Source organism: Cnephaeus nilssonii, assembly GCF_951640355.1.
Source record: "Cnephaeus nilssonii genome assembly, chromosome: 10".
Taxonomy (NCBI): Eukaryota; Metazoa; Chordata; class Mammalia; order Chiroptera; family Vespertilionidae; genus Cnephaeus; species Cnephaeus nilssonii.
The window spans coordinates 29,786,644-29,813,038 of NC_137081.1; the positions used below are offsets into that span (position 1 = coordinate 29,786,644).

Here is a 26,395-nt window from a genome sequence, read left to right on the forward strand (position 1 = left end):
TAGATAGAATTTTGGGTGCTATTGGGAGTATAGAATGAGAAAGGATTCTCAGGTTTGTGGCAGAAGGTGAATGTTTTATGAAATGGAAGCACCAGGAAAGAATATGTAGTGGGTGTGGGGAGACAATAATATATTGTTTTGCCTGGATAAGTTTGGGGTGTGCTTTAAGGGCCCAGGAGAAGATGCTGGGTGAGCATAGGGATGTGCACAAATGCAGAAGACAGGATAGACATCTGGGAGCTGGAGACATAGTGATGTAACTGCAGCTTTGAGAGTGATTTGATGGAAACCTGAGGGATTCTATCTAAATGTTGGAGGAAGAGAAGGACAAGAAATGAAAGAGATACAGCAGTGAGGCTGATGGAGGGATGGCATGGGCCACACATGTTTGGAGAAAAGAGAAACAGTCATCGAGGAGATAGCTGGATGCTGTCATCCCTGCTTCCTCCTGCTCCTCAATGGACCTCATTCCCTCCACCCAGGACTCTTCAGTGGATGAGCCAGTCCTCAAACCAGTCTCTTTGTGTCACTTCAGATGGTCACAAGAGTGTAGGAATTTCTCCAATAGACCATGGAGTAGACAGGATGTTTCTATCTGTGATAGAATAATCACCAAATTATTCTCAAACTGTCTGGATTCTCTCAGAAGGCAGAACCAGGAAAGCAACCAGGAGCAAGCATAGTTACTGATTCATATGTAAATGTTGCTTTTTATTTTAAAAAAGAGAAAAAAGGTGGTTTTCTGTTTTAATCACATCCTCTTCACCCCATTAATGAGGGATGCATATCCACCAACCGTTTGGGGGATGGCAAATAACAGCATCTGTTACCTGACAGAGGAATTGACAGGTGTTTATTAGTCACATATACTCCCAGACTGAGAAAGGAGGGCAGGGCCAGCCAGGCAGGCCTCAGAGGGAGCATCCAGGGACTGTGGAGGGTGAGATGTGCCCTGGTTTCCCTGGAAGGTTGTGGCTGGCTTGTTTGAACAATTCTGTGGGTGGCAGGGGCACTGAAACCTGTTATTCCAGGATGAGCAGGGTTATACAACAAGCTCCCCTGGAAAGGTCTGCCAGCTAAACAATGCTCCTTGCCAGGGGACCATGGGTAACCCTGCCCATCCTGGAATATCAGGTTACATTGCCCTGTCAGCCACAGAATCTCTGGTTTTGTAGGAAAACCTTTTCTGGTCACAAAGGTCACTCCTCCTGAACTTCACCACAGACCAAGAATTCTTTTTCTGAAACCTCCACTCCATGCAGCTGGCTCACAGCTCAGGGAGAAGCACATAACTGTCCATGCAGGTTCCCACAAAGGCAATGAGTTCCAGATTCCCACAGCGCTGGTCTTCAAGGTCTCACTGGGGATACAGACATTGTTTTACCTTCTAGCCGGAAAACGCAGACAAATGCAAGATCTGTGGGGATGAAGGAAAGCTCTTCAAATGCAGCTGGTGTTTCAGCTTCTTTCATGGGGACTGTCACATCCCGCCTGTGGAACCTGAGAGGTTTGTGAGATGTAGCCCCTTCTCCTGCAAGGACCTTCCTCCTGTCATGCACACTCCAAATACAGTCTCTCCTTGTATTCTGATGGGGAAAGAGCAGGGTCAGGGGTAAAGGGTCTAGCGGTATGATGCAGGAAGCTGTTTAAAAATGCGATCAGTAGGAAGTTACTCTTCTCTTCTCACCTCTAGGAGGCTGAAGTCTGTAGCTGGGTGCTTCGCCTACATATCACTACTGTCCTTTCCAGAACTAGCCACCACAGACTCCTGTTCACAGGAGAACAAATGCCAGTTGTTTGTGTTCTGTGCTTATTCAGAAAAGACAGTAAATAAGGACAGTTTCCCTTATTTTGCCATGTTCTCAACTGGTTAATGGAGGCACAAGGCCTCAGGGGTTAAGGCCCACTCTCTGATATTCAGGCTTGAAGGCAGGGCTCTTTGTGCTCTCAGCAGCTCAAACAGGGAAAGTGGAGCCCAGCACTCACCTTGACACCATCTTCCAGCCAATAAACCCATGCTGCTACTCTAAGGACCAGAGTTACCACATGAGAGTCCTAGAGAATCTGGGAGGTGTCCCCTCATTCCCTGGCTGTGCCCATCAGCCATTCCTGAAAGGAGAACATTGGCAGCTATGGGAATGGAGGTGTTTCTAGGCTTGCCTCACTCACTTATATCTGACATCTCAGGAAACCTTGGAGATGTACCTTCTGCACAATACTACAAGTGTCTTCACGAAGTCAGCAGTGTTACAGTGAATCTGAGGTTCTGGCAAGACGGATGGGGCCTGAAGAGAAGTCGGTGAGTTGTATTTGACCCAAGACATCTCCCTGTTGCTCACATGAGAAGTCAAACAGTCATGGGTGAGGGGAAGGGTGTCAAAGGGTGCCTGCTCTTCTGACCATGCCTCAACCACACTGAAAACTCACCAGAACCTGCTTACAGAAAACAAAACAAAACAAAAAAACAACAACTCAGCTATTACATGTTAGTGTCCAAGAACAATCCCTGTTTGGGGAAACTTCCAGAAGACTACTGTGTTCATGCATCTGCCTAGACATGCATATGGGCTCACTCTTGCCAAGATGCTTTTCACTCACAGTCTCCTTCTTTTTCAGAAATGTGAATTCCTACTCCTAAAGGCCTATTGCCATTTTGAGACCAACATTTTTCCGAATATTCCACATCAAAATTATGTGAGTAACAACAACAAACCATGTGTAAGCCCCATAATGTTATCCAACCTTGACATAGACACTGTGAAATCTGTGATTTAAGGCCCATGGGAGGGAGAGCATCTAAGCTGTCTTTCCATTTACCTTGTATTTCCTCTAGATTTTATGAAAATCCACAGAATGTAGACATTGAACTTTGTCAGTAATGCTCCTATTGGTATATTTTTCACCAGGTTCAAAAGGCTTCTCAATGCCTAAAGACACTTAAGACATTGGATAAAATCAAGAATAATCTAAAGAAAAGTTATTCCCAAGTGAAGGGGTTTGTGCTTGACATGAACAACATCTTTCAGTATTCTAAGGTAAGTGGCTCTCCCTGCTTCCATTTCATTTTCTACTCATTGAGTCACTTTGCCTGCATTTCCTGGTACTGGGAGATTTTAGAGTTTCCCTCATCCTATGGCAAGCCTATACAAGCAAGGATTCAGAAAGTGACTGGGTTTCTTTTTTTAGAATTTAAGCTCACCAGAGAGAGCAACAGTGAATAAGGAGTTGTCCCTGCAACCAGACTCCAGGCACCTGAGAGCTCATTCCTCACCTCAAAGGTGACAGGTGACCATTGAGAACAGTGGTGCCCTCCCTATTCCAAACCTGAGGAGAAAATTGCTTTCTAAAGTCATGTTATCCTTTTTATTTCTCCCCGAATATACTCAGTCAGACCTCTCAGAGGCCCCAAACTACGTATTTCTTTGCTTGTAAATGAACCATATAACATATCACCAGAGGGGAATAGAATTGACAATGTAAAAGGAAGATCACTGATTGTACATCTGTAATATTTGATTATCACTAAGGCCTTAGATTACTTTTCTAACTTTCACTAAAAGAAACAAACCAAAGCCAATGACTAAGAATCATCCGTGTAGTAATGATTTCCCATTTCTGTTCAGACAACAAGGCTTAATCATGCTCTTAGGAAACAAAAGATACTCTTAGATGCTTGATTTTCTAAACTTCACCTGGTTAATGTAACTTAGGTGTTTAACACAAGAGTCCTCATCATTTTCAATTGTAAGTTGTCTAATGACATGATATTGAACATCATTATGTTTGTCTGTGTTTTTTTTTTTCCAGCACAATAACTCAGAGGAATTTAAGAAGAATTTCAAAGAAGTCTTTGCAATTCAGAAAACAAATCAGAACAGTTCACTGGTGTAATGGATGCTGTTGATACCTTGGAAAATCCCACTTTCAGGCAGATTTCTCATTCCCCCACTGTTATGAATGTTGGCTGCTAATGCCACTTCTTCCCAATGTATTGTTTTGGGCCAAATGGAGCCAGAGTCACTTGAAGGTTACATCTCTTTGTGCTGGGGGTTTGTTCCCAGTGCCAAGTCTGAACTAACCATGTGAAGTGATTCATGTTCCTGTGATCACCAGCTATGACCACATCCTTGCTTAGCATTTCCCTCCATGCTCTTAGGAAACAAAAGATACTCTTCCTGCTTCCCTTATCCCTCACAAGAATAAGAGAGAATTCTCACAATAAATCACTTAATTAAGAGACTTTATCTCAGGCTTTGCTTTTATGGAACCCAGCTTCACGTAATCATCTTAGCAAGCCATCCCTCAGCATGGAGTTCTGAGTTGGATCACTGTCTAGCCATATGGTAACAGGTAGAATATTGATAGATCCTGGGGTACTAAAACAGTGCAGTTGCATAAACATTCACCTGTAGGGGAAGAGGTACTGATGTAATTGTCTAGCATTTAAAAAGAAAGAAATAGTAACTATAAGAACTGTATGGTTAGATGGCTATTTCTTTTTTAAAACCTTTTAAATTTGCTTTTATTGATTTCAGAGAGAGGAGGGGAGAGGGAAAGAGACATAGAAAAATCAATGATAAGAAGGAATAATTGATCTTCTGCCTTCTGCACACCCTCTATTGGGGATCAAGCGTGTGCTGTGACCAGGAATCAAACCCTGACCTTCTGGTTCATGGGTCGATGTTCAACCACTGAACGGCACCGGCCTGTCTAGGTGGCTATTTCTAAGCTCCATTAAAGTATTTTTAGAAAGATGTCATAGATTCACTCTGTACAACTGGAAATTCCATCCATGGGGTTACTGTGTCCTCTGATGCCTCAAAGACACCATCTTAACAAGGCAATAAAGGATGTACTGTTGAGATGGCAGTTGCATCCTTGAAATGCTCAGTCCAGACTGTCCTATGTAGATTGGAGTAATGCAGGAATAATTTACAGAGCTGCATTCCCTAACAAATGAAATCATAGGACTCCAGAATAACTGAAGCTAAGAGGCAACATTAACTGTCACAGCAAGATGAGTAATTTGTGTAATGGGCAACAAGCTTAGAATCACAACCAGGGACTCTGGCCCATAAATGTCTAAGAAATTAGCTACTAGAAGATACTGTTCTTACAGGCAAGACACATGAGTAGTTAACAAGGATATTACTTTATATATCTCATCAAAAGAGATTATAAATTGATGATCAGATGGTTGAAATGTCACTTCAATGAAGCGTCAACATTCCTTGCAAACATTCCAGACCTTAGCCAATTCTTGACTCAGAAACTGTTGATGGCAATTCTTATAATAAAGGACTATGCAAATGTATACCATAGTAATTCCATAAATTTTTCACCACAGGCATATATGGCCATTTATTCAAGTAACACATATGCAAAACAAAGAAAACTCACAGAAATTTTAAGGGTTATTGATACAGTATATGAGTTCATACCTTGGGGACCCAAGACACCATAATGTCCCCTGTTAGAGTGTATGGAGGTAAGGTAATGTCTATCTAATGGTGAATCCACTCGATCTACAAATTTCCCAAGCTCCTAAATATATAATCAAGACACACACACAAACAGTTTTTTTTAACCATTCATTCCTTAACCTATGAAATAACAATGACTCTCCTGGGAGAAACCAAATAGAAAGCTCTAAAACAGAAATTTCCCATGGTGAACACAGTAGGTTAAAAGCAGTATTGTATTTCTGAAGAAGGAGGTTGGTGTCACCTGCAAAGGTTGAAGGATAAAAGGGTTATAATCCCCTTTATATCGCCATATGATTCAGCAGTCTGGCTAAGGAAAAAGCTAGATGATTTCTGGCTACTAGATAACTACTAGAAACTTAAGCAAAGGTGGGGCTTATAGACCTGTAAAGTCTGGAAGAAGACATTGCTGACTTATATGCACTCATACCAACACAAGGAACCAAGGATCATGAAGATTCAGGTGAACAGTACACTAAAAAAGCAAAAATGACTGTACTCTAATAACTACCCCTAAAGAAATGTGGATATATAAATTATCTGAAAAACACTTCAGAATATCCTCTGAAAGAAGTTCAGTGAACTACAAGACACTATAGACAGAAAAATCAATAAAATTGGGGAAGGAGGGGAGGAAAAACTGAGAAGTTCACCAAAAAGACAAAGAAACTATATAAAAGTGTCCTCGAGCTGAAGAATACAATAACTGAACTGAAGAATTTAATAGAGAGCTTTAACAGCAGATCCAGTCAAGTAGAAGAAAAAAAAATCAGTGAACTAGAAGAGAGGTTATTTAAAAGTATTTATTCAGAGAAGGAAAGAAGAGTGAAGAATGTCTATAGGATTTATGAGACGTTATTAAGAAAATCATATACTTATTATGGGAATTTCAAAGGACAAAAGTTAAGAAATGAACAGAAAGTCCATTTAAAACAATAATGCTTAAAAACTTCCCATGTTTGAGGAGCAAAATGGGCTTTTAGCTTCATGAAGCCCAATGGACCCAATGGGTAGAATCTGAAAAGGACCACACAGACACACGTTATAATTAAAATGTCAAAAGTCAAAGCCAAAGAGAGAATTTTAAAAGCAGCAAGAAAAAAGTGACTTATCACATGCAAGAAAGTCCCCATAAGACTATCAGTGACATCTGAATGGAAGCTGCTCCTACTGAGGCTTCTGAAACCCCTCTCTTTGCTATGCCCTTTGTTCTGTGTAGATCCTCTGTCACTGCCTCTCCTGAATTCCAGGGTTCCAGGCCCTATAGCTCCAGCTACTACCGTATTTTTGGTGTCTACATACAAACAAGGGGATTCCTGTGGGCTGGCCCTGTTTCTCCTCAAGGGTCCTCTTTCTCTGGCCTCCAGGTTCTGACTAACTGTTTTTGTCCTCCATTCCTGTTGCCACGTGTCATGATGGATGAGAATCACTGTGGGGCTGAAATGAAAGATACAGCAGTGAGACTTATGAAAGGATGGCATGGGCCACACATGTTTAGAGAAAAGAGAAACAGTCATGGCAGAGAAAGCTGGATGCTGTCATCCCTGCCTCCTCCTGCTCCTCAGTGGACCGCTTTCTCTCCACCAAACACTCATCAATGGGTGGGCCAGTCTTCAAACCAGTCTCATTTGTGTCACTTCAGATGGTCGCAAGAGGGTAGGAATTTCTCCAATAGACTATGGAGTAGACAGGATGTTTCTATCTGCAATAGAACTACCCCCAAGATGCTTTCAAGATGTCTGGAGTCTCTCAGAAGGCAGAAAAGCAACCATGGCCAAATATAGTTTATTTTTTTAATTTTTATTTTTTTTCAAATAGTTTCTGATACTTCCTGATTCAAATGTGTTCTTCCAGCTTCACAAAAGCTTGTGCATTTTAGATCCTCATAATGGTGGCCTTCTGGGGTCTCACTGGGAATACATTGTTTTACCTTCCAGCTGAGAAGTTCAGATGTATGTAAGGTCTGCTGCCATGAAGGAAATCTCTTCTGCTGTATTACTTGTTTGAGCTTCTTTCATGGGGACTGCCACCTCCCACCTGTGGAAACTGAGAGGTTTGTGAGATGCAGTCTCAGCTCCCTTTAGGGACTTTTCCTCCTGTCATGCACACTCCCCCTGCAGAGTTCCTCCTTGTGTCTGGATGGGGAAGAAGCAGGGTTGAAGGTGGGGGGTCCAATGGTATGATCCTGGGATGTGTTTAAAGACCTGGAGCTGGAGGGTAATGTTTTCCTCTTTCTTCTGCAAGGCTGAGGCTGGTAGCTGGGTCTTTGCCTACATACCACTACTGTCCTTTCCAGAACTTTCTTAGCACAGATTCCTGTTCACAGGAGTGGAAATGACAGTGGTTTATGTTCTGTACTTATTCAGAAATGGCAGGAAACGTGGACTTTTTGCCATGTTCTCAACTGGTTTATTGAGGCCCAAGAGCCCAAGGGTTAAGGCCCAGTCTCTGGCACTCAGGCCTGGTGGGCAGGGCTCCTTGTGCTCCCAGCAGCTCAGACAGGGAAAGGAGAGCCCACCACTCACTCTGACACCAACTTCTACACCCTCAACTCCAGTTGCTACCCTTGATGGGAGGAGGGTCATTGGCTCAGACCCAACATGTAGGTCTTGGGGACTCTAGGGAGGATTCTCAGGTTGTGCCCATTGGCCACTCCTGAAAGGAAAACAGTGGCAGCCATAGGGACATTGGCTGTTTCTGGGGCTTTGCCTTGCTCACCTATGCCAAATCTCTCAGGAGCCCGTGGAGTTGCACCTTGTGCAGGGTGAAGGAGTCTTTAGGAAATCTGAAGTCCTGGTGAGGCAGATGGGGCTGGAGGAGTAGCTGGTGAGTCAAATTCAAACCCCAAGATCACTCCTTTCGGCTTGCATGTGAGAAGTCAACAGTCATAGGGTGGGAGGAGGGCACCAAAGGGAGTCTGCTTTTCTGACCAGATCTCAACATGCTGAACACTCACCAGAACTTGTTTGCAGAAAAGAAAAAATAAATCAGCCAGTACATGTCAATTTCCTAGAGCCATACCTGTTTGAGGAAACTTCTGGAAAACTAGTGTGGCCATGCTTCTGCTGTGCATGCATATGGGCTCATGTTCTCTAAGCTGCTTTTCATTCAAATCCTTCTTCTCTTGTAGAAATGTGAGTTCCTCCTCTTGATGCTTGATTGCTATTCAGACAGCAATGTGTTTCCGAATATTCAACATGATAACTATGTGAGTAACAATTAAAGAAAACGACAACATTATTACAGGCCTCCATAATGTTATCTGACCTTGACATGGGCTCTTGTGGGATTGGTGATCTGAAAACCATGAGAGTGAGAACAGGAGATGCTGTTTTTCTTACTATGTATTTCAGCTGGATTTTATAGGAATCCACAGAAGGCAGACATTGTACTGTATCAGAAATTCTCTCAATGATTTTATTTTTTCATCAGAGAATAGAGAATTTTCAATGCATGGCAGATTTTTGGATGCTGAATGAAATCAAGAAGAAGCTAAAGGAGCAGGGTTACCTCAACCTGATGGGGTTTATGCAGGACATGCACCGCATCTTTCGGGAACACAGGGCATCTAAAAAGGTAAGTGGCTTCCTGTTTCTATTTCATTTTCTTTCCATTGAGTGGCTTTGCCCTCATTTTTTAGAGTAGGGAAATTTTATAGTTTATCTCATCCTATCATAAGCCTATACAAGCAAGGGATGCAAAAGTGAGTGACTTTTACAATTCAAGATAGAGCATCACAGGCCCCCGAGAGCTCATTCCTTTCCTCAAAGGCAAGAGGTGCCCATTGAGAACACTGGGTGCTCTCTCCTCCACGCAAACAAATAAGAGAATTGCACCCTAAAGTTATATTGTGCTTCTTATCTCTCTCCAAACATTCTCAATCAAACTTCTCAGAAATTTCAAACTCCAGGTTTCTTTGCATGTAAATGAATATATAATTAACAGACAGGAATAGAAGTGACAACATGAAAGGAAGATAACTGATTGTTCTTAGACATCTGTAATATTTTGATAGTTACACAGACCTTAATTTCCAATTAACACTAAAGAAAACAACCCAAACCAAACGAGTAAGAGTCCCCAAGTATGGTAATGATTTTTCATTTTTACCTAGATAACAGTAAATAATCATGCACTTAGGACAAAGAAATTACTCATAGCTACATGAGTTTTTAATCTTAACCTGGTTAATGTAATTTAGGGTTTTAGGCAAGAGTTCTGATTATACTCAAATTGCAAGGTATCTGATGACACTGATAATAAATGTCATTATTTTTGTCTTTTTTTTTTTTTTTTAGGGCAATAACTTTTGCTGGGAAATGAGACTGGAGGAGCAATTTGAGCTGAATTTCAAGCAAGTGTTTGCTGTCCAGGAAACAGAACAAGAACATACAACAAAATTAAATTAGAAAATAATGTTCAGGAAACAAAACAAGAACATACAACAAAATAAAATTAGAAAACAAAATTAGAAGTTCAACAAAGAAGAAGAAACTATGTCACATACAATGGAGCCCCCACAAGACTATCAGAAAATTACTTAACAGGCATTTTGCAGATCAAGAGAGAGTGGATGAGCATTACGCTAAGTGAAATAAGCCAGTCAATGAAAGAAAAATACCACATGATCTCACTCATTTATGGATAATAAAGAACATTATAACCTGATGAACAAAAAGATAGATACAGATGTAGAGAAGCATCCAACAAACTGTGAAATTACAGCGGGAAGATTTGGGAGGGCGAGGGAGGTAAGAGATCAACCAAAGGGCTTGTATGCATGCATATAAGCCTAACCAATGGACTCAAGACACTGGAGGGTGAGGGAATGTATGGGAGTAGGGTGGGGGGGCGGGAAATGGGGAGATATGGACACATGTAATACCTTAATCAATAAAAAAATGAAAAAAATAAAATATTGAAAGAAAATAATTGTTAAGGAAGATTAATGCTCAGCAAAGCTGTTCTATAGAACTAAAGGAGAAATAGACCCATCAAAGAGAACTTGAGAAAGTTCATGACCACTAGAACTGCTTTATAAGAAGTGCTAAAGGATGTTTTTCAAGCTAAAATAAAAGGTAAGTAATTAACATTGTAAAAACATGACCTGAACTCTCAACTATACACAGTTGAGTACCCTTTCTTCCTTTGTTACAGGCACTGGGGATTTAGAGCAGGTAGGAGGCAGAGGGAAGGCTGTGGTCCAAATCTCTTGGGAAGAGATGGCTGCCTAAACATGTCCTTGAAACAAAATACCAGATTCAAAAACCATAACTCAACGTCCTTCTTTAACAAAGAAAAATATACTCTTAAGCTTTTTGGCAACAATTTTTACATCTCATATGTATAAATGGTTTCTAAGTATTAACTCCAACTGAAATTCTAGAACAAACCATGTCTTTTCTAGGCGTATTACTTGTTCTGTTATTTTGTTTACGAAACAAGCCCACTCTAAGTAGGTGTGTGTGTGCTCTTGTGATCACAGAAGTACAAAATGTACCTAGCCCGGCTTGTGTATCTCCTAACAGGTGTGCCTCTGATGAAGAGCACAGAGGCATGTCTCTTCCTTGGTGGACAGGGGCCCAGGGGCATAGCAACCACTGCCACCTAAGAAGCCAGAAGCAGGCTGGGCTTGGGAGTGGGCAGGGTTGGTCTGCATCTAGTGGGGATGGAGAGTTCTGTTTCTGATCTGCTGAGTGAGCTCCTACCCAACCCATTGCTTACAGAGAACAAAAACTGGGTGAGTCTGGAAGTAAAGTGAACCTCACAAGCACCTAGCAGATGTTTTCTGCTTATTATTGCCTGGCTCTGAGAGCAGCCACAGGCTTGGGTGGGTAGCTCAAACTTTGGTAGAAAGTTCTCCCTTTTTTCTGGTCAGCAGAGTCAGGGAAGAAGCCAGAGCAACCATGCTCACAGGCAATGAAGGGGGAAATCCCAGAAGGTCCAAAGTCACCAAGAGGAGCCTCAAATTCTATGTATAAACTCACCGCAAGTACCCTGACATGAGTTCTAAAACAATTGCCAGGCAGAAGGTGTGACAGATGGGGATCAAAATACCATCTTTCTTCCTCATAAAAGCTGGATCAGGGGACATAGTTTATATGGTTGCCAAAAAAGAATTCCTAAGACTGAACCCCAGAACAGGGCTTAGCCTCAACAACATACATTCACCACATCCCCAGGCCGCTATCCTTTGCACTGGCGCTCAGAGAAGCACAGAGCCCTGGCCCCTCCAGCAGGATCAGCTCAGGGACACCTGCCAAGGAGCAGACTCAACTTTACAGAACTCCCAGCCTCAGAGTCTCCCTAGGAAGAAGGGAGGGCAGGGGGGCCAGGAGTCCTGCTGACTGATGGGCCACCTCCCAAAAGGGGACATTGGTGTGGGGCCTGAGTGCTCCCACTTGGGTCCCAGGTGCCCCTCCCATCCATTTCTGCATCCGCAGAGGTGCCAGGTCTTCATCCTCTGGGCCAGTCGCTACTGTTGCTGCTGCCAACACTCAGCATGGTGGTGGCCTAGTCCGCCTATTGCTCAGGGACGGTGAGAGAGAGGGGACACTAGATAAGGCTGGTGTAATTGGTGTCAAATTCTGTCTGGTCCCCAAGCACCATGGAGGTCAGGAGCAGATGACAGCTGTGCTCAGCAGAGGCTCAGTTTACTAGTCCTTCTACCCCCAAATGAGAGAGGAGGCAGGGCAGGGAGAGAGAGATCCCCTATGTGTGCAGAATTTGGGATACACTGAGATCCTGTGCTCTTGTTTAAAAAAAAAAAAATGTTCTCATCAGTATATGGAATCTGTCCAGATTTGATGTTTGCTTCTTTTGTAAAAAAGAAAAACTGTACATGGAGAGAGGGTAGTACCTTCCCCTGTATCTTAAATGAAATAGGGTGAGAATCCTTATTTACAGCCAGATGAAGTTGGACTCAGGGGAACAAATGTGGAAATGATCCTTCTCGAGAATGTTGCTTCTCCAGTCCTGTTTCTGAACTTTGAGACCTAAAGAGTCAGGTCTCTGCACCCTCTTAGAAAGTTGCAGCCAGTGAGGACAGTAGGATTCACAGGTGTTTTTCATGTGTTTGCACAAGCAAGGGGACTCTTGCGGGGTTGGTCCTGTTCCTCCCCTGTCCCTCCTTGTCCTCCATTCCTGCTGCCACATGTCCTGATGGCTGAGAACTACTGTGGGGCTGCAGAAGGAGGGAGACATGTCTGAAAACACTCAGAAAGTTAGTTTCACTTCTAATTTCCCCGTTGGGGAGGAGCCCTCCCAGGGTGATTGTACACACTTCCTGCTCAGGGCTGGGCAGCCACACTAGAGGCAGGCTGGGGACACAGGAGGGTTCCAGGCCCAGAAAGGGCCCAAGGCAGGACGATGGCCAGTGGAGGCAGCGACCTCAGCACCAGGTCAGTCTCTGTCTCCCTTCCTTTAACTTTCTGTCTGGCTGTGCTGCTGCTTTAGTGTGTGTCATTAGACACTCATCTAAACCTTGACCTCATCCTGCTTTACAAGAACATTCACGTGCAATGTAATGAAATGCAGGAATACGACTGAGAGAATTGGATCTTTAAACTGCAGAGGGACAGCTGCTGATGTGAGTGCAGCTGCCACAACCCACAGGACTCTTGTCTTACAGCTACTGCTCAGCTGGCAGCCCATCTGGACTCGGTTTCTGATGCTTTGAGACAGTGATTTGTTATTTTCTCATGATGTCTGAATTCTCTCATTTCCCTCAGGCCCCCTCTGCCTTAACCTAGGCTGTCCCAAAGTGGATACTTTAGAAAATATAAAATTCTGGATGCCTTCATCTCCTACCTGAACTGGGGAGGGATCAGCCTGGGCTTATTCCCATCTCTGGCTAGGGGGCTGGGTTCTTCCCCCAAGGATCTTGATCTAAGTGATTACACCAGTGGTTCTCAACCTTCTTAATTCTGCCACCCTTTAATACAGTTCTTCATGTTGTTGTGACCCCCAACCATAAAATTATTTTTGTTGCTACTTCATAACTGTAATTTTGCTACTGTTATGAATCCTAATGTAAATATCTGATATGCAGGATGTCTTAGGCGACCCCTGTGAAAGGGTTGTTCGACCCCCAAAGCGGTCGCGACCCACAGCTTGTGAACCGCTGGATTAGAGGAAGAGGAAAGACAAGACGGGAAAGAATAATGCAGCCTGAGTAGTTTCATCTATACTTTGGATTTCTGCTTTTTTTTTTAATTTTTTATTTATTAATCTTTATTGTTCAGATTATTACAATTTTTCCTTTTTTTCTTCCATAGCTCCCTTAGGCCCGGTTCCCACCCCACCCTCTGCCCTACCTGCGCCCCTGTCCTCATCCATAGGTGTAGGATTTTTATCCAGTCTCTTCCCGCACCCTCCACACCATTTCCCCCCGAGAATTATCAGTCCACACCCTTTCTATGCCCCTTAATCTATTATATTCACCAGTTTATTCTGTTCATCAAATTTTTTTATTCACTTGATTTTTAGATTCACTTGTTGATAGATATGTATTTGTTGTTCATAATTTTTATCTTTACTTTTTCTTTTCTTCCTCTTCTTAAAGAATACCTTTCAACATTTCATATTATTCTGGTTTGGTGGTGATGAACTCCTTTAGCTTTTTCTTGTCTGTGAAGCTCTTTATCTGACCTTCAATTCTGAATGATAGCTTTGCTGGGTAGTGTAATCTTGGTAGTAGGTTCTTGCTATTCATCACTTTGAATATTTCTTGCCACTCCCATCTGGCCTGTATAGTTTCTGTTGAGAAATCAGCTGGGTGCTCCCTTGTGGGTAACTAGCTGTTTTTCTCTTGCTTCTTTTAATATTCTCTCTTTGTCTTTTGCTCTTGGCATTTTAATTATGATGTGTCTTGGTGTGTTCCTCTTTGGATTCCTTTTGTTTGGGGTTCTCTGCGCTTCCTGGACTTGTAAGTCTATTTCTTTCACCAGGTATGGGAAGTTTTTGGTCATTATTTCTTCAAATAGGTTTTCAGTATCTTGCTCTCTCTCTTCTTCTGGCAACCCCATAATTTGGATATTGGTATGCTTGAAGTTGTCCCAGAGGCTCCTTACACTATCTTTATATTTTTGGATTCTTTTTTATTTTTTCTTTTCCAGTGGGTGTTTTTTGCTTCTTTGTATTTCAAATCTTTGACTTGATTCTTGTGATCCTCTAGTCTGCTGTTGGATCTCTGTATAATATTTTTTATTTCAGTCAGTGTATGCTTAATTTCTAGTTGGTCCTTTTTCATATCCTTGAGGGTCTCACTAAATTTATCAGCCTTTTCTAGAAAATTCTTGAAAAAACTTATAACCATGGTTTTGAACGCTATATCCAGTTGTTTGCTTTCCTCCATTTCTTTCATTTGTGACCTGTTTCTTTGTCTCTGCATTTTGGCTGCTTCCCTGAGTTGATAGAGTGGCTTTGTGTGCTAGGTGTCCTATAGGGCCCAGTGGCTCAGCCTCAGAGTTACCTGAGGTGGACACTCTTGGTGCACCCTTTTGTGGGCTATGTGCACAGTCTTACTGTAGTTAAGCCTTAATTGTTGTTGGTATCACTAGGAGGAATTGACCTCCAGGCCATTTGGCTGTGAGGATCAGCTGTGTCTATGATGGGAAAACTTCTGTGCTGGAGACACCCTTATGAGACAAGACTTGTAAAAGCCTCTGTGCTCAGCTTGAATGGGATAGAGTCTCAGGGCAGAGCAGTCAGCATTGGTTTACTGTCAGCCCTGCCCTAATAGGCCCCTGTGTCTCAGTGTCCTTTGGTAATCGCTGCAAGCACCTCTGAGAGAAAGCCGTCCTGGAGTTCCACCCGCTGCCAGACAGTCCAGTTTTGCACCTATTGAGTCTGGGTCCCCAGAGTCTCACCTGGAACTGGAGTTCAGCGCAGTCAGGAGCTTTTGTCTCCCTCCCGCTTTAGAATGCCATCCACGCACTCAGTTGCCAGTCCTCTCCGCACTCGCGAGTCTCAGTACCTCTGCCTCCTGCAGCTCCTGTACTGAGTTTCAGTGTGCTTTTCTCTTTCCTTCTAGTTGTAAAATTTCCACTCAGCCAGCCTTCCAGTGGTTCTGGATGATGTCTGTTTTGTCTTTTAGTTGTAGTTTTGAAATTGTTGTTTGAGGCAGCAGTTTAGGTGTTTACGTTTGCCACTATCTTGGTTTCTCTCCTGAATTTCTGCTTTGTAATGAGTTATATCTTTGAGAAGGCAAAGGCTAAAAATTCTGTCTTTTTCTCTAGGAATGGGTAAGAAATAACATTACTTAATATGTTTGATTGGATATCTTTTTAATACAAAAGAAACACATTACACAATCTTGGTCATAAAATTTCAAATGACATGGATGTATGTAGAAGGGAAAAGTTCTATTTCACCACCCACCCACTGCAGCTTCTAATCCTGGTCCTGTTGAATATTGTGAGCATAGTGTTTTATGTCTTTCTCTCCACATTTACACATGTAACTTATTTTTCTAAAAAATAATATATGTCTCGTTTTTTGTTGAATAAGATTATTTGGTATATACCATTCTGCATTTTACATTTAAATTTTTTTAATATTAGTTATTAGATGTCTTTTCACTTTAATAAACATCTGGATCTACCTCGTTCTTAACAGCTGCATATTACATAATGATATACCAAAATTTTTAAATTATGTTCCATTTAAACCATTTATGTTCTTTTCAGTTGTTTACTCTTACCAACAAATCACAATAAATAACAATTACACATTTCTTTGTTTTTTTGCATACGTACAAGTGTTTGTCCTATGTCAAAAACCAAAAGGTAAAATTGTTGAGGTAAGGGATACTAATAATTAATTGTTTATAGATCTTACCAGATTTTCTTCCTAATGGCTGAACCACTATATTCTGCTACCTCTAGTCATGAGCCAACTTTCCACACCCAGACTTCACAGAGGTGCTGGATAAGGGATGCATCCTATTCATTTGCATTCTCAGATTACATGGGTGGTTAAACAGGTTTTTGTGTCTATTGGCCATTTACAGTAAATTGCCTGGTATGTCAATTGCTGGTTTATTTTGGGCCAATGTAATCAGTTGAGGTGATTGTCCTTTCTTTAATGATAAGAGAGAGTTTGCTATGTAGTCTGAACTTTATAAATATACTTCCTTGTCTTTTAACTATTTTATGGCAGCTTATATCTTATCAAATTTAGAGCAAAAAATTATTATAGTACTGGTTTTATAAGATAGATGCATCCTTATTATTACAAACTAGGGGCCCAGTGCATGAATTCATGCACCTTGAAAGGAAGTGTGGGCAGTGAGGCTGCAGTGGGCACAGGGGCAGGTCTCAGCCCATCCTCCACACCCCCTCCTGGTCCCTCCTCCACGGCACTTGGTCCCCTGTCTGCCAGCAGCCCCACTCCCACTGCCACTGCTCCCATGTGCTGACAGTGCTGGCCCCACTCGCACCTGCTGACGGCGCTGAGCATTCGGGACCAGGACCAGGTTCCAGCAGCATGTGCGAGTGGGGCCAGCACCAGTAGTCAGTGTGAGCAGTGGCTCCAGTGCCAGCAGCGGGTGTGAGCAGGGCCCATGCCAGCAGCAGGTGTGAATGCCGGGAGGGACCGCGGCATGTGGGAGCAAAGAATTTTCAGTAACCACCAGAGGCTTGCCCTAATGACAGTGACCAGTGTCCCATCTTGGTCTGGTGCCCCTGCTCACCTGCTCCACCATCTAGCCATGGCAAATGCCCGCCATGTTCTGCACTCTGCAACCTGCTGCCAATGCCCACTATGTTCCATGCACACCCCCTGGTGGTCAGTGCACATCATAGTGACCGGTTGTTTGCTTGTTCAGTTGTTCTGCCATTCAGTCTGTTTGCATATTGCCTTTTATTATATAGGATTAGAGGCCCAGTGCATGAAATTCATACACACTAAGGGGGTCCCTCAGCCCAGTCTGCACCCGCTCGCAATCCAGGACCCCTCAAGGGATGTCCAACTGCCGGTTGGACATCCCTCTCAATCCAGGACCATTGGCTCCTAACTGCTCATCTGCCTGCCTGCCTGATCACCCCTAACCACTCTGCCTGCCTGCCTCATCACCCCTAACAACTCACTGGCCTGCCTGATTGCCCCTAACTGCTCACCTGCCTGCCTGATCACCCCTAACCACTCACCTGCCTGCCAGATTGCTCCTAACCACTCGCCTGCCTGCCTGATCACCCCTAACTGCCTCTGCCTGCCTGCCTCATCACCTCTAACCACCTCTGCCTCGGCCCCTACCATGGCAGCTTCGTCTGGAAGGATGTCTGGAATGATTTCTGGAAGGTCATATGGCTGTCCAGTCTATTTAGCATATTACACATTTATTATTATAGACTAGAGGCCCAGTATACAAAGTCAGTTCCCAGGGGAGGGGTATGGATTCAATTGCTCAATCAAACCTAACATTCCAGCGTTTTTGTTTTATGGAATAGGGACAAAGGTCATATCTTCTGTATTTACTTTCTGCTGAGGGTGACATCAGATCACAGAGGGATGGACTTTGATAATAGTCAGCTGGACGAGAAGTCAAAGCAGCATGATTTCCTCATTGTCATTTTGATTTGCATCTCTCAGATAATTAGTGACTTTGAGCATGTTTTCATATGTCTCTTGGTTTTCCTTCTGTCTTCTTTCAAAAAGTATCTATTTAGGTCCGTTGCCCACTTTTTTATTGGATCATTTATCTTCCTTTTATTAAGTTGTATGAGTTCCCTGTAATTTCCTCCTTTTTTTAAGGGTTTTATTTTTTCCAGTTGCTGCTCTGCTTGGGTGTTTTTTCCTACAGCTCACTGATGCAGTCCTCCATTTCTTCTAGCTACTATTGATGCTTTCTATTGTGTTCATTATTGCAACTATGTCATTCTTCATTTCTTCTTGGTTCTTCATTTTCTCTTGGTTCTTACACATGTTGTTGAATTTGTCTTTCATCCTTTTCAGTGTCCTTATGACCATTGCTGTGAATTCTTTCTCTGACAAATTGCTTGCCTCCATTTTGTTTCTGGTGATTCCTTCTTTTCTTTCGTATGGGGGCTATTTCTTTGTCTTCCCATTTTCACTCCTCTCAGGGTGTCTGGTTATGTGGCTCACTTTCTACCATGACTTAAAGGCACAAAATACAACTCGACAAGATACAACACAAAGGGCACAAAACACAAATGTATTCATGATACCAATAACCCTAAATAAAGGTGACCACCAGAGAAAGGAGAATTAGGGGAGAGGAAAAAGCACAAAAATGATATTGAAAAAAGGAAAAAAGGTAAGAGAGAAAAGAAAAAGAAGGAAAAATATGGGGAAAATATATTATATGGGGAGAAAACTCCAAAAAAAAACCAACTAATCCAAAAAATGCAAGCAACAAACACCCAGAAAAGAAGGAGGGAAGCTGAATATGAAGTGGCAGAGCTTATTTCCAGAAGGTAAGGTACAGGAATTGAATGAATGGGGAAATGGACACAATTCAGTATAGAGGAGGTAGATTGAGAATGAGTGTCTAAGAAGAAAAGTAAAAAACAAAATACTCAAAAAAATAGAAAATAATAATTGAAAAAAATAATTAAAATATATATTAAATATATATATATAAAGAAAATTTGTATGTATATATATATTTTCCCTTTCTTTAATCTATCTATTTATGTATTCATCTATTTTTGGAAAAGAAGAATAGAGAGCAGATAAGCCTGAGTTAGTGATTGAAGCTAATTAAGCTATTAGTAGAAGAAGATAAGTGAGAAGAGGAAAAACAAAAGCATAAAATAAAAAAACAGACTAACAAACAAACAACAATAATAAGAAAGAAAGAACAGAAAAGAAATTTGGCTAGTGAAGAATGAGAAAAGAGAAGTGTGCATGGACTTGGAGTAGGGGAGAGGAAATTAGATATATGAGTAGGCCAACAGAAACTACTTTAATAGTAATCCTACATAATAAAAGGAAAGTATGCAAATTAACCATCACTCCGCTACGCCCACGATTGGGCCAGCAGGAGGCGCGGGGGCGGGACTTGGGGTGCCAATCGCGCTGGCAGGAGGAGCTGGGAGCGGAGACTCGCGAGTGATCCCTGGCAAGCCGAGCCGGCTTGGGCTGGGGGATCTCAGGCCGCCAGGCCTCGCCCCCAAGCCGAGCCAGCTTGGGCTGGGGGTGTCTCAGGCTGCCAGGGCCTCGCCCCCAAGCGCGATGGCTCTCAAGCCGCGCCGGTTTGGGCTGGGGTCTCAGGCCGCCAGGGCCACACCTCCAAGCCGCGTGATGGCTGGCAAGCCGCACTGGCTTGGGCTGGGGGAACTCAGGCCACCAGGCCTCACCCCCAAGTTGCGCGATGGCTCTCAAGCCGCACAGGCTTGGGCTGGGGTCTCAGGCAGCCAGGCCTTGCCCCCAAGCCGCGCGATGGCTCGCAAGCCACGCCGGCTTGGGCTGGGGGGTCTCAGGCCTCCAGGACCTCGCCCCCAAGCCGAGCTGCTTGGGCTGGGGTCTCAGACTGCCAGGGCCTGGCACCCAAGCTGCATGATCCCTGGCCGAGGCGGCTGCCTGGGCTGGGGTCTCATTCCTGCAGGGCCGGGCACCCAACTGCATGAACACCCAGCCAGCAGCAACGGCAGGGTGGTGCACCCCCACCAAGCTATCTTCAGGCCAGTGAAGGCAGCCTGGGCTGGAGACGCACACCCCCACCGGACTATCCACAGCCAGGCTGAGATGGCAGCCTGGGCAGGGGTCTCAGCTTGGCTGGACTGAGGCAGCAGCCTGGGCTGGGGTCTCAGCCTGGCCAGGGCCCCATGCCCTGCCAGCGGTGGCAGCCTGGGGTCCCAACCATTGAGTCACACCAGCCAGGCAGATATGGAGGAATCTTAAATGTTTCTTTTTTTATAATATATATTTTATTGATTTTTTACAGAGAGGAAGGGAAAGGGATAGAGAGCTAGAAACATCTATGAGAAAGAAACATTGATCAGCTGCCTCCTGCACACTCCCCACTGGGTATGTGCCCCCAACCAAGGTACATGCTCTTGACCAGAATCGAACCTGGGACCCTTGATTCTGCAGGCCAATGCTTCATCCATCCGCTGAGCCAAAACAGTTAGGACTGTCCAATATGCTAAAGAAAAAACCCTATCTAATAAAGAGGGAATATGCAAGGGAGGGCATTTGGGGGTGACTGGGGTATCAGGGGCTGGCAGGGAAGTTGTTAGGGGGTGATCAGGCTGTCAGGCATAGCGGTTAGGGGCAATCAGGAAGGCAGGCAGGCGAGTAGTTGGGAGCCAGCAGTCCTAGATTGTGAAAGGGATGTCTGACTGCCTGTTTAGGCCCGGTCCTATGGATCGGGCCTAAACAGGCAGTCGGACATCCCCCAAGGGGTCCCAGATTGGAGAGGGTGCAGGTTGGGCTGAGACACACACACACACACACACACACACACACACACACACACACACCCGTGCATGAATTTCGTGCACCGGGCCTCTAGTGTGTCAATAAAGCAGTTAAAGAAGATCCATTTTTAACAAGGAGTAAAAAGAATGGATAGAGAAAAACTAAAGCAGGATAAGGAGAAGAAAAACAAGATGAGAAAGGGAAAAGTGAGGAAGAAAGTGTTGGCATAAAGAAAAAAATGATATAGAGTAAAATAATGATAAAAAATAAAAATAGAAAGTAGAACACTAATCTAAAAAATAAAAATTTAAAACAAAAAAGATGAAAAAATAAATAATAATAAAAATAAATAAAATAAAGTGAAAAAAATTTTTAGTTTCTTAAGTAAAAGATAAAAAATAAAAAAGTAAAGTAGTGAAGTTCGTTCGCTTCAGTGGAACTTTAATGTCCCATGGGTGCTGGTTTAAGATCCCTCTCTACTATTCTGCCTGCCACATCTGTTTCCTTTCAGGTAGTCAGCACAGTGTTGAAGTTCCCAGAGATCCACTGCTCCTCTGTGTCATATGCCACAACCTTGGTTTCAAGCAGGCGGGATCAATCTGCCCACTTTGTTTTTCTTCCTGCTTTCAGTCCTATTTACACAAGCGTCTATTTCTAACATGGCCCCTTGGTGGCGGTGTTTCTGTATTAGTTTTCGGGACCAAATGGCCCCTCAACCCAGTCCCCCAGGTCTCCCTGGGGGTATTTAGAATCTTCCTTTTCCTGCTGTGCTCAAAACTGGGTTCTGCTGTACTGCTAAGAGGAGCCTGGTTTTCAGGAGAAAAATGTCTATTCAGGGCTGGAGGGATGGACTGTCCCTGATTGTCTCTCCCTATTCTGCTCCCCAGTTTCCACAAAACCCACCTTCCCCTGCAATCTTAGTGAGTGTTTTTAATTGAAAGAACCTATGTACTGGGTTTAGCAAGTGAAAGCAAGAAAATTATAAAGACAGAGCAACTGCACCGCCTTGTGTCTTTCTCTCTCGGTCACTGTGTGGCCGGTGTAGAACTTCAGGCTGCCTTTCTGTACACAGCCTCCCACGACTGTGGGATTAAATTTAGAGTCCCCCGCTGCCAGCAGCCCTGTGGACCCCCTTCCACATTTGAGGGCTACACTGACTCCAAGGGATGGGGATTTGGTGCAGCACAGTCTCCCTCTGAGACTCTAGTCCCAGCTGTGCACATTTCTCCCTCCAGCCCAGATCCTTGATGCGATCTCTGATCTTTCCATCCACGGATTGCCTCACCAGCTGTGTTTAATTCACCAATTCCAGGTGGATGTTATTCGATTCAGCTATTTCTTCTATCTGCTTTGTTAGAAGGCGCAGGACCTGTTCGCCTATAAGGCTATCACCTTGTCTGCCCCTGGACAAACTTTTTAGGTGCCCGCAGCCAAGGAGGCTGGAGTCTCAGTGCTCATGGGTTCACAGCTGAGGCAGCTGGTCCCTGCGCATTGTGGCTGTAGGGTCCTGGGTGGTATATGAGGTCTCCCTGGTTGAAGTTAAGTCTGGGCTTCTGATCACAGTCCCTCTCCCCTTTAAGATGGTGCATTCTCTGTGGCAGAGCCAGCTTCCCTGGGAGGGATTTCAGCTGTAGCAGAGGCTGTCCAGCCAGGGGAGCCTGGTCTGCCAGTCTCCAACAGTTCTGTGGAATATAACTGTCCCGCACTCACACATACACACACTCCCTGCGTGTCCACGCACTCCCCTTTCACTCTCTCACTCACTCACACCATTTCCCTCACTGCTGTCCTGTCGGCTGCCATCTTGGATCCCCTCCAGCCAGCATATCTTAGACTGACATTTATGAACATTCTCACTTTCAAGAAACATACCTTTAACAAATCACAAGACATTACATTAACAGTTCTAAATCTACTTTATAGATTTTCTGTAACAAAAGCTAAAATCAAGTGAACTTAAAACTTATTAAAAATATTCAGATGTTTATCATTTAACCCAGCAATGCTCCAAAGCTTTTAAGTTGCCAAAGAAGACTTTGGAAAATTATGTATAGGCATATGAGGCTGGAGGAAAGGCTGAGGGGGAAGGGAGCAGGCCCTACAGCCTGTTCTAGGACTGCAGTTTCCAGACATCCAACCACTTGGATTTAAAACTGCCACATTTTTCCTTAGAGATAACATGCTAAGGTTTGAGTGATAATGAGTTCAGCTTCTCATAGTAGCTGCACTGTTAAGTAAGCATTTGCAGTTTTAGTAAAGAAACTGTTCTTTGGGAGGGGAGAGGGTAAGAAAGTGCTGAGGTGAGAGCAGTTTATAGAGCATTAAAGGGGGTGAGAATGCTGGCCATGGAACCTAAAGGCTCAGTGAAGGTCCCCTCACCATGTCCTAGAGGGGCTTTGTGAGAAGACGAAAGTTGGGAACTCAAAGGCAAAAGTACTCAGCGAGCCCACGAAAGGAGAACATTTCTTGTCCAGAGGAGAGGACAGTCATGGAGGAGATTAGGAGATAAGGCTTTTACAATCCAAGAAATGGCTTGGCCTTGTGGGCTGAGAGAGTGAAGTTGAGGTAGTTGACTGTGGTTTAGGACAATTGGGCTTTATGAGGGCATGCACAGTAACTCCGGTTGGGCACAAACATTGACCAAAAAAAAGAGTGGATAAAGGTGGTGTCTAGTAAGATGCAGTATAGAGGTGAGGTGGCTAATGGCTGTGAGATTAAGACTGAGGAGGGGACAAGGGTCCTAGCAAATTTGGGAAGGGAAGAATAAGTGGTACCAGTGTCAGCTAAAAAGGAGATCAGCTTACTTGCCACCACAATCATTACTCGAGGCTCTGTCCTGTTGATGTAAGTCTGTGGGGACCTATCATGGCCTGGGCAACTTCAGTCTTTGGTGGCCAGTCCCAAGAGGTCTGGGACCTCCAAACCAGATTCAGAGGGTGGCCTTGCTGAGGTCCAACCTGAAGGGACCAGACTACAGTGACCTTCCCTTCCATCCCTTGGGCAAGGCACAGGTGGAGATCTTGGGTTTGAGCAGGCCTTGTTCCACTGTCCTTCCTTGTTGCATTTGAAGTGTGAGCCCAGAGGAGGCTTAGCTCCTGACTTTCCCTTGTTTGGAGGACCGGCACTTTGTTTGGGGTTCATGAGAGTGGTGGCTAGAGCTGGAAGGCCTCCATCTGGGCCTCAGCCTTGGCTTGATCTCACCTATGTTTTTAGATTTGGGTCTCCTCATCTCTATTATTAAAGACCTTAAAGGCCAGGTTGGTTAATGAGGTCTTTTGAGGGGTTTGTGGACCTGTGTCTATTTTTCAAAGTTTGAGATGGGAGATTTTCAGGAACCGAGTTTGACTATATTTCCCTTTTTCTTTTCTTCCCCTTTTTCAAAATAGTCTTTAACTTCAAGATCATTTTTGTTTTGTTGTTGATATCTGCATGCTGTAACTTGCCTATTTTTTATTTTAATAACTTTTGTGGCACTTTGTCTTCCTTGTGTCGCTTGTTGAATTCCATTTTTGATCCTGTGCCTTCCAATAGCACCATGGTTTTATTTACATTTAATGTTTTAAATATGTTTTTCATATTTTTATCCTGTTTCAATTTTTATACTTCTTATTGTTTTTTGTCTTAAAATGCAAGCTGTTTTCTTTATATTTTACTAGAGTCCTGGTGCACAAAATTCGTGCAGGGGGGTCCCCTCAGCCCAGCTTTTACCCTCTCCAATCCTGGACCCCTTGGGGGATGTCTGACTACCGGGTTAGGCCCTATCCCGCAGGGATCCTGCAGTCGGACATCCCTCTCACAATCCGGAACCACTGGCTCCTAACTGCTCACCTGCCTGCCTGCTTGATCACCCCTAATCACCTCTGACTGCTGGCCTGATGCCTCTAATTCCTCCCCTGCTGACCTGATCACCCCTTAACTGCTCCCCTGCCAGCCTGATCACCTCTAACTGCCCTCCCCTACCAGCCTGATCACCTCTAACTGCCCTCCCCTGCCAGCCTGATTGCCCCTAACTGCCTCTGACTCTGTCCCCGCCACCATGGCTTTGTCCAGAAGGACATCCAGAAGATGTCCGGTCTAATTAGCATATTACCCTTTTACTGGTATAGAGTTTTTTACTTTTTTTCTTTTTCCATTTACTTTATTTTTTATTTTATTGTTGACAGAATTATAGATATCCCCCAATTTCCTCCCACTTTACCTCCCTTCTCTTAGCCACTCCCCACTCCAAGCCTTAACCACACTATCCTCGGTACCCATTGGTTATGCATATCCTAATATATAAAAACCCTGGGTTGTAATGACCAGTAACGACCAAGGCTAGACCAACCAGAAGTCAGTCCTGCAGTCAGTGCTGGGTTGCCATGACGGAGCTTCTGACGCTGACTGGCATAGAAACCAACCAATCAGAACCAAATCTGGGTGTTGTGGGGAGCCAATGGCTGCCTAGGAGGTGGAGCTTTTGATGCTGACTGGCATAGAAACTGACCAATCAGAACCAAATTGGCCATCAGAGGAGGGCAGTTGGGGGTGAGATCAGGCCTGCAGGGGAGGGCCATTGGAGGCGAAATCAGGACAGCAGGGGAGGGCAGTTAGGGGTGATCAGGCAGGCAGGCAGAGGCAATTAGGGGTGATCGGGCAGGCAGGCAGGTGAGCAGTTAGGAGCTAGCAGTCCCAGATTGCAAGAGGGATATCCAATTGCTGGTTTAGGCCCAATCCCACATCGGGCCTAAACCAGCAGTCGGACATCCCTCAAGTGGTCCCCAATTGGAGAGGGTGCAGGCTAGGCTGAGGGAACCACCCCTCCCCCTCTATGCATGAATTTCGTGCACTGGGCCTCTAGTGTGTATATAAGTTATTTGGCTAATCTCTTCCCATCTCCCTCCCTCCCCTCTGAGATATGTCAGTCTTCTCCATGCTTCCATACCTCTAGGGTCTATTTTGTTTGTTAGTTTATTGTGTTCATTAGATGCCACTTATACGTGTGCTCATATGATATTTGTCTCTCTCTGACTGGCTTATTTCACTCAGCATTATACTCTCCAGGTCCATCCATGTTGTTTCAAAGGGTAAGAAATCCTTCTTGTTTATAACTGCATAGTATTCCATTGAGTAAATGTAACACAGCTTTTTTTATCCACTCATTTACTGATGGACACTTGGATCGTTTCAAGATCTTAGCTCTTCTAAATAATGCTGCATGAACATAGAAGTTCATGGCATCTACAATGAAAACTATAAATATTCTCAGCTAAAATTTTTTTAAACTACATACACTGAGTGGCCATATTATTATTATGATCTCTGAACGCATAATAATCTGGCCACTCAGTGTCTATCCTTTATAATAAAAAGCTAATATGCAAATTGTCCCCTCGACCAGGAGTTCGATCAGCAGGCAGGTCAGCCAACTACCCATGTCCCCTCCCCCTGGCCAGGCTGGCTGGACCCCACCCATGCACGAATTCATGCACTGGGCCTCTAAAATATACATAGATACACTGAGTGGCCAGATTATTATGCATTCAGAG

General features: G+C 44.0%; 3 protein-coding genes across 8 annotated transcripts in view; all 3 read left to right on the forward strand.

Annotated features, from left to right (window-relative positions):
* LOC307106288 (nuclear body protein SP140-like protein) overlaps nucleotides 1–4,934 on the forward strand; it is a 39,200-nt gene extending 34,266 nt beyond the window's left edge. The window contains exons 11-15 of one of the 4 annotated variants that reach the window (XM_079782645.1): nucleotides 1,392–1,507; nucleotides 2,188–2,299; nucleotides 2,617–2,694; nucleotides 2,907–3,035; nucleotides 3,808–4,934. In XM_079782645.1, the coding sequence (XP_079638771.1) occupies nucleotides 1,392–1,507; nucleotides 2,188–2,299; nucleotides 2,617–2,694; nucleotides 2,907–3,035; nucleotides 3,808–3,891 (519 nt within the window). In that variant the 3' untranslated portion in view covers nucleotides 3,892–4,934. The remainder of the gene's footprint in view (nucleotides 1–1,391; nucleotides 1,508–2,187; nucleotides 2,300–2,616; nucleotides 2,695–2,906; nucleotides 3,036–3,807) is intronic. The other 3 variants (XM_079782644.1, XM_079782643.1, XM_079782642.1) reach the window with 3 other exon arrangements.
* A 3,456-nt stretch (nucleotides 4,935–8,390) lies between these two features.
* LOC307106298 (nuclear body protein SP140-like protein) lies at nucleotides 8,391–10,171 on the forward strand. Its single transcript, XM_079782670.1, has 3 exons — nucleotides 8,391–8,691; nucleotides 8,916–9,059; nucleotides 9,782–10,171. The coding sequence occupies exons 1-3, from the start codon at nucleotides 8,635–8,637 to the stop codon at nucleotides 9,890–9,892; spliced, it is 312 nt and encodes a 103-aa protein (XP_079638796.1). The 5' UTR covers nucleotides 8,391–8,634; the 3' UTR covers nucleotides 9,893–10,171.
* Nucleotides 10,172–12,788: 2,617 nt separating this feature from the next.
* LOC307106290 (nuclear body protein SP140-like protein) overlaps nucleotides 12,789–26,395 on the forward strand; it is a 54,089-nt gene continuing 40,482 nt past the window's right edge. For all 3 annotated transcript variants that reach the window (XM_079782648.1, XM_079782649.1, XM_079782650.1), the window contains exon 1: nucleotides 12,789–12,883. In XM_079782648.1, the coding sequence (XP_079638774.1) occupies nucleotides 12,852–12,883 (32 nt within the window). In that variant the 5' untranslated portion in view covers nucleotides 12,789–12,851. The remainder of the gene's footprint in view (nucleotides 12,884–26,395) is intronic.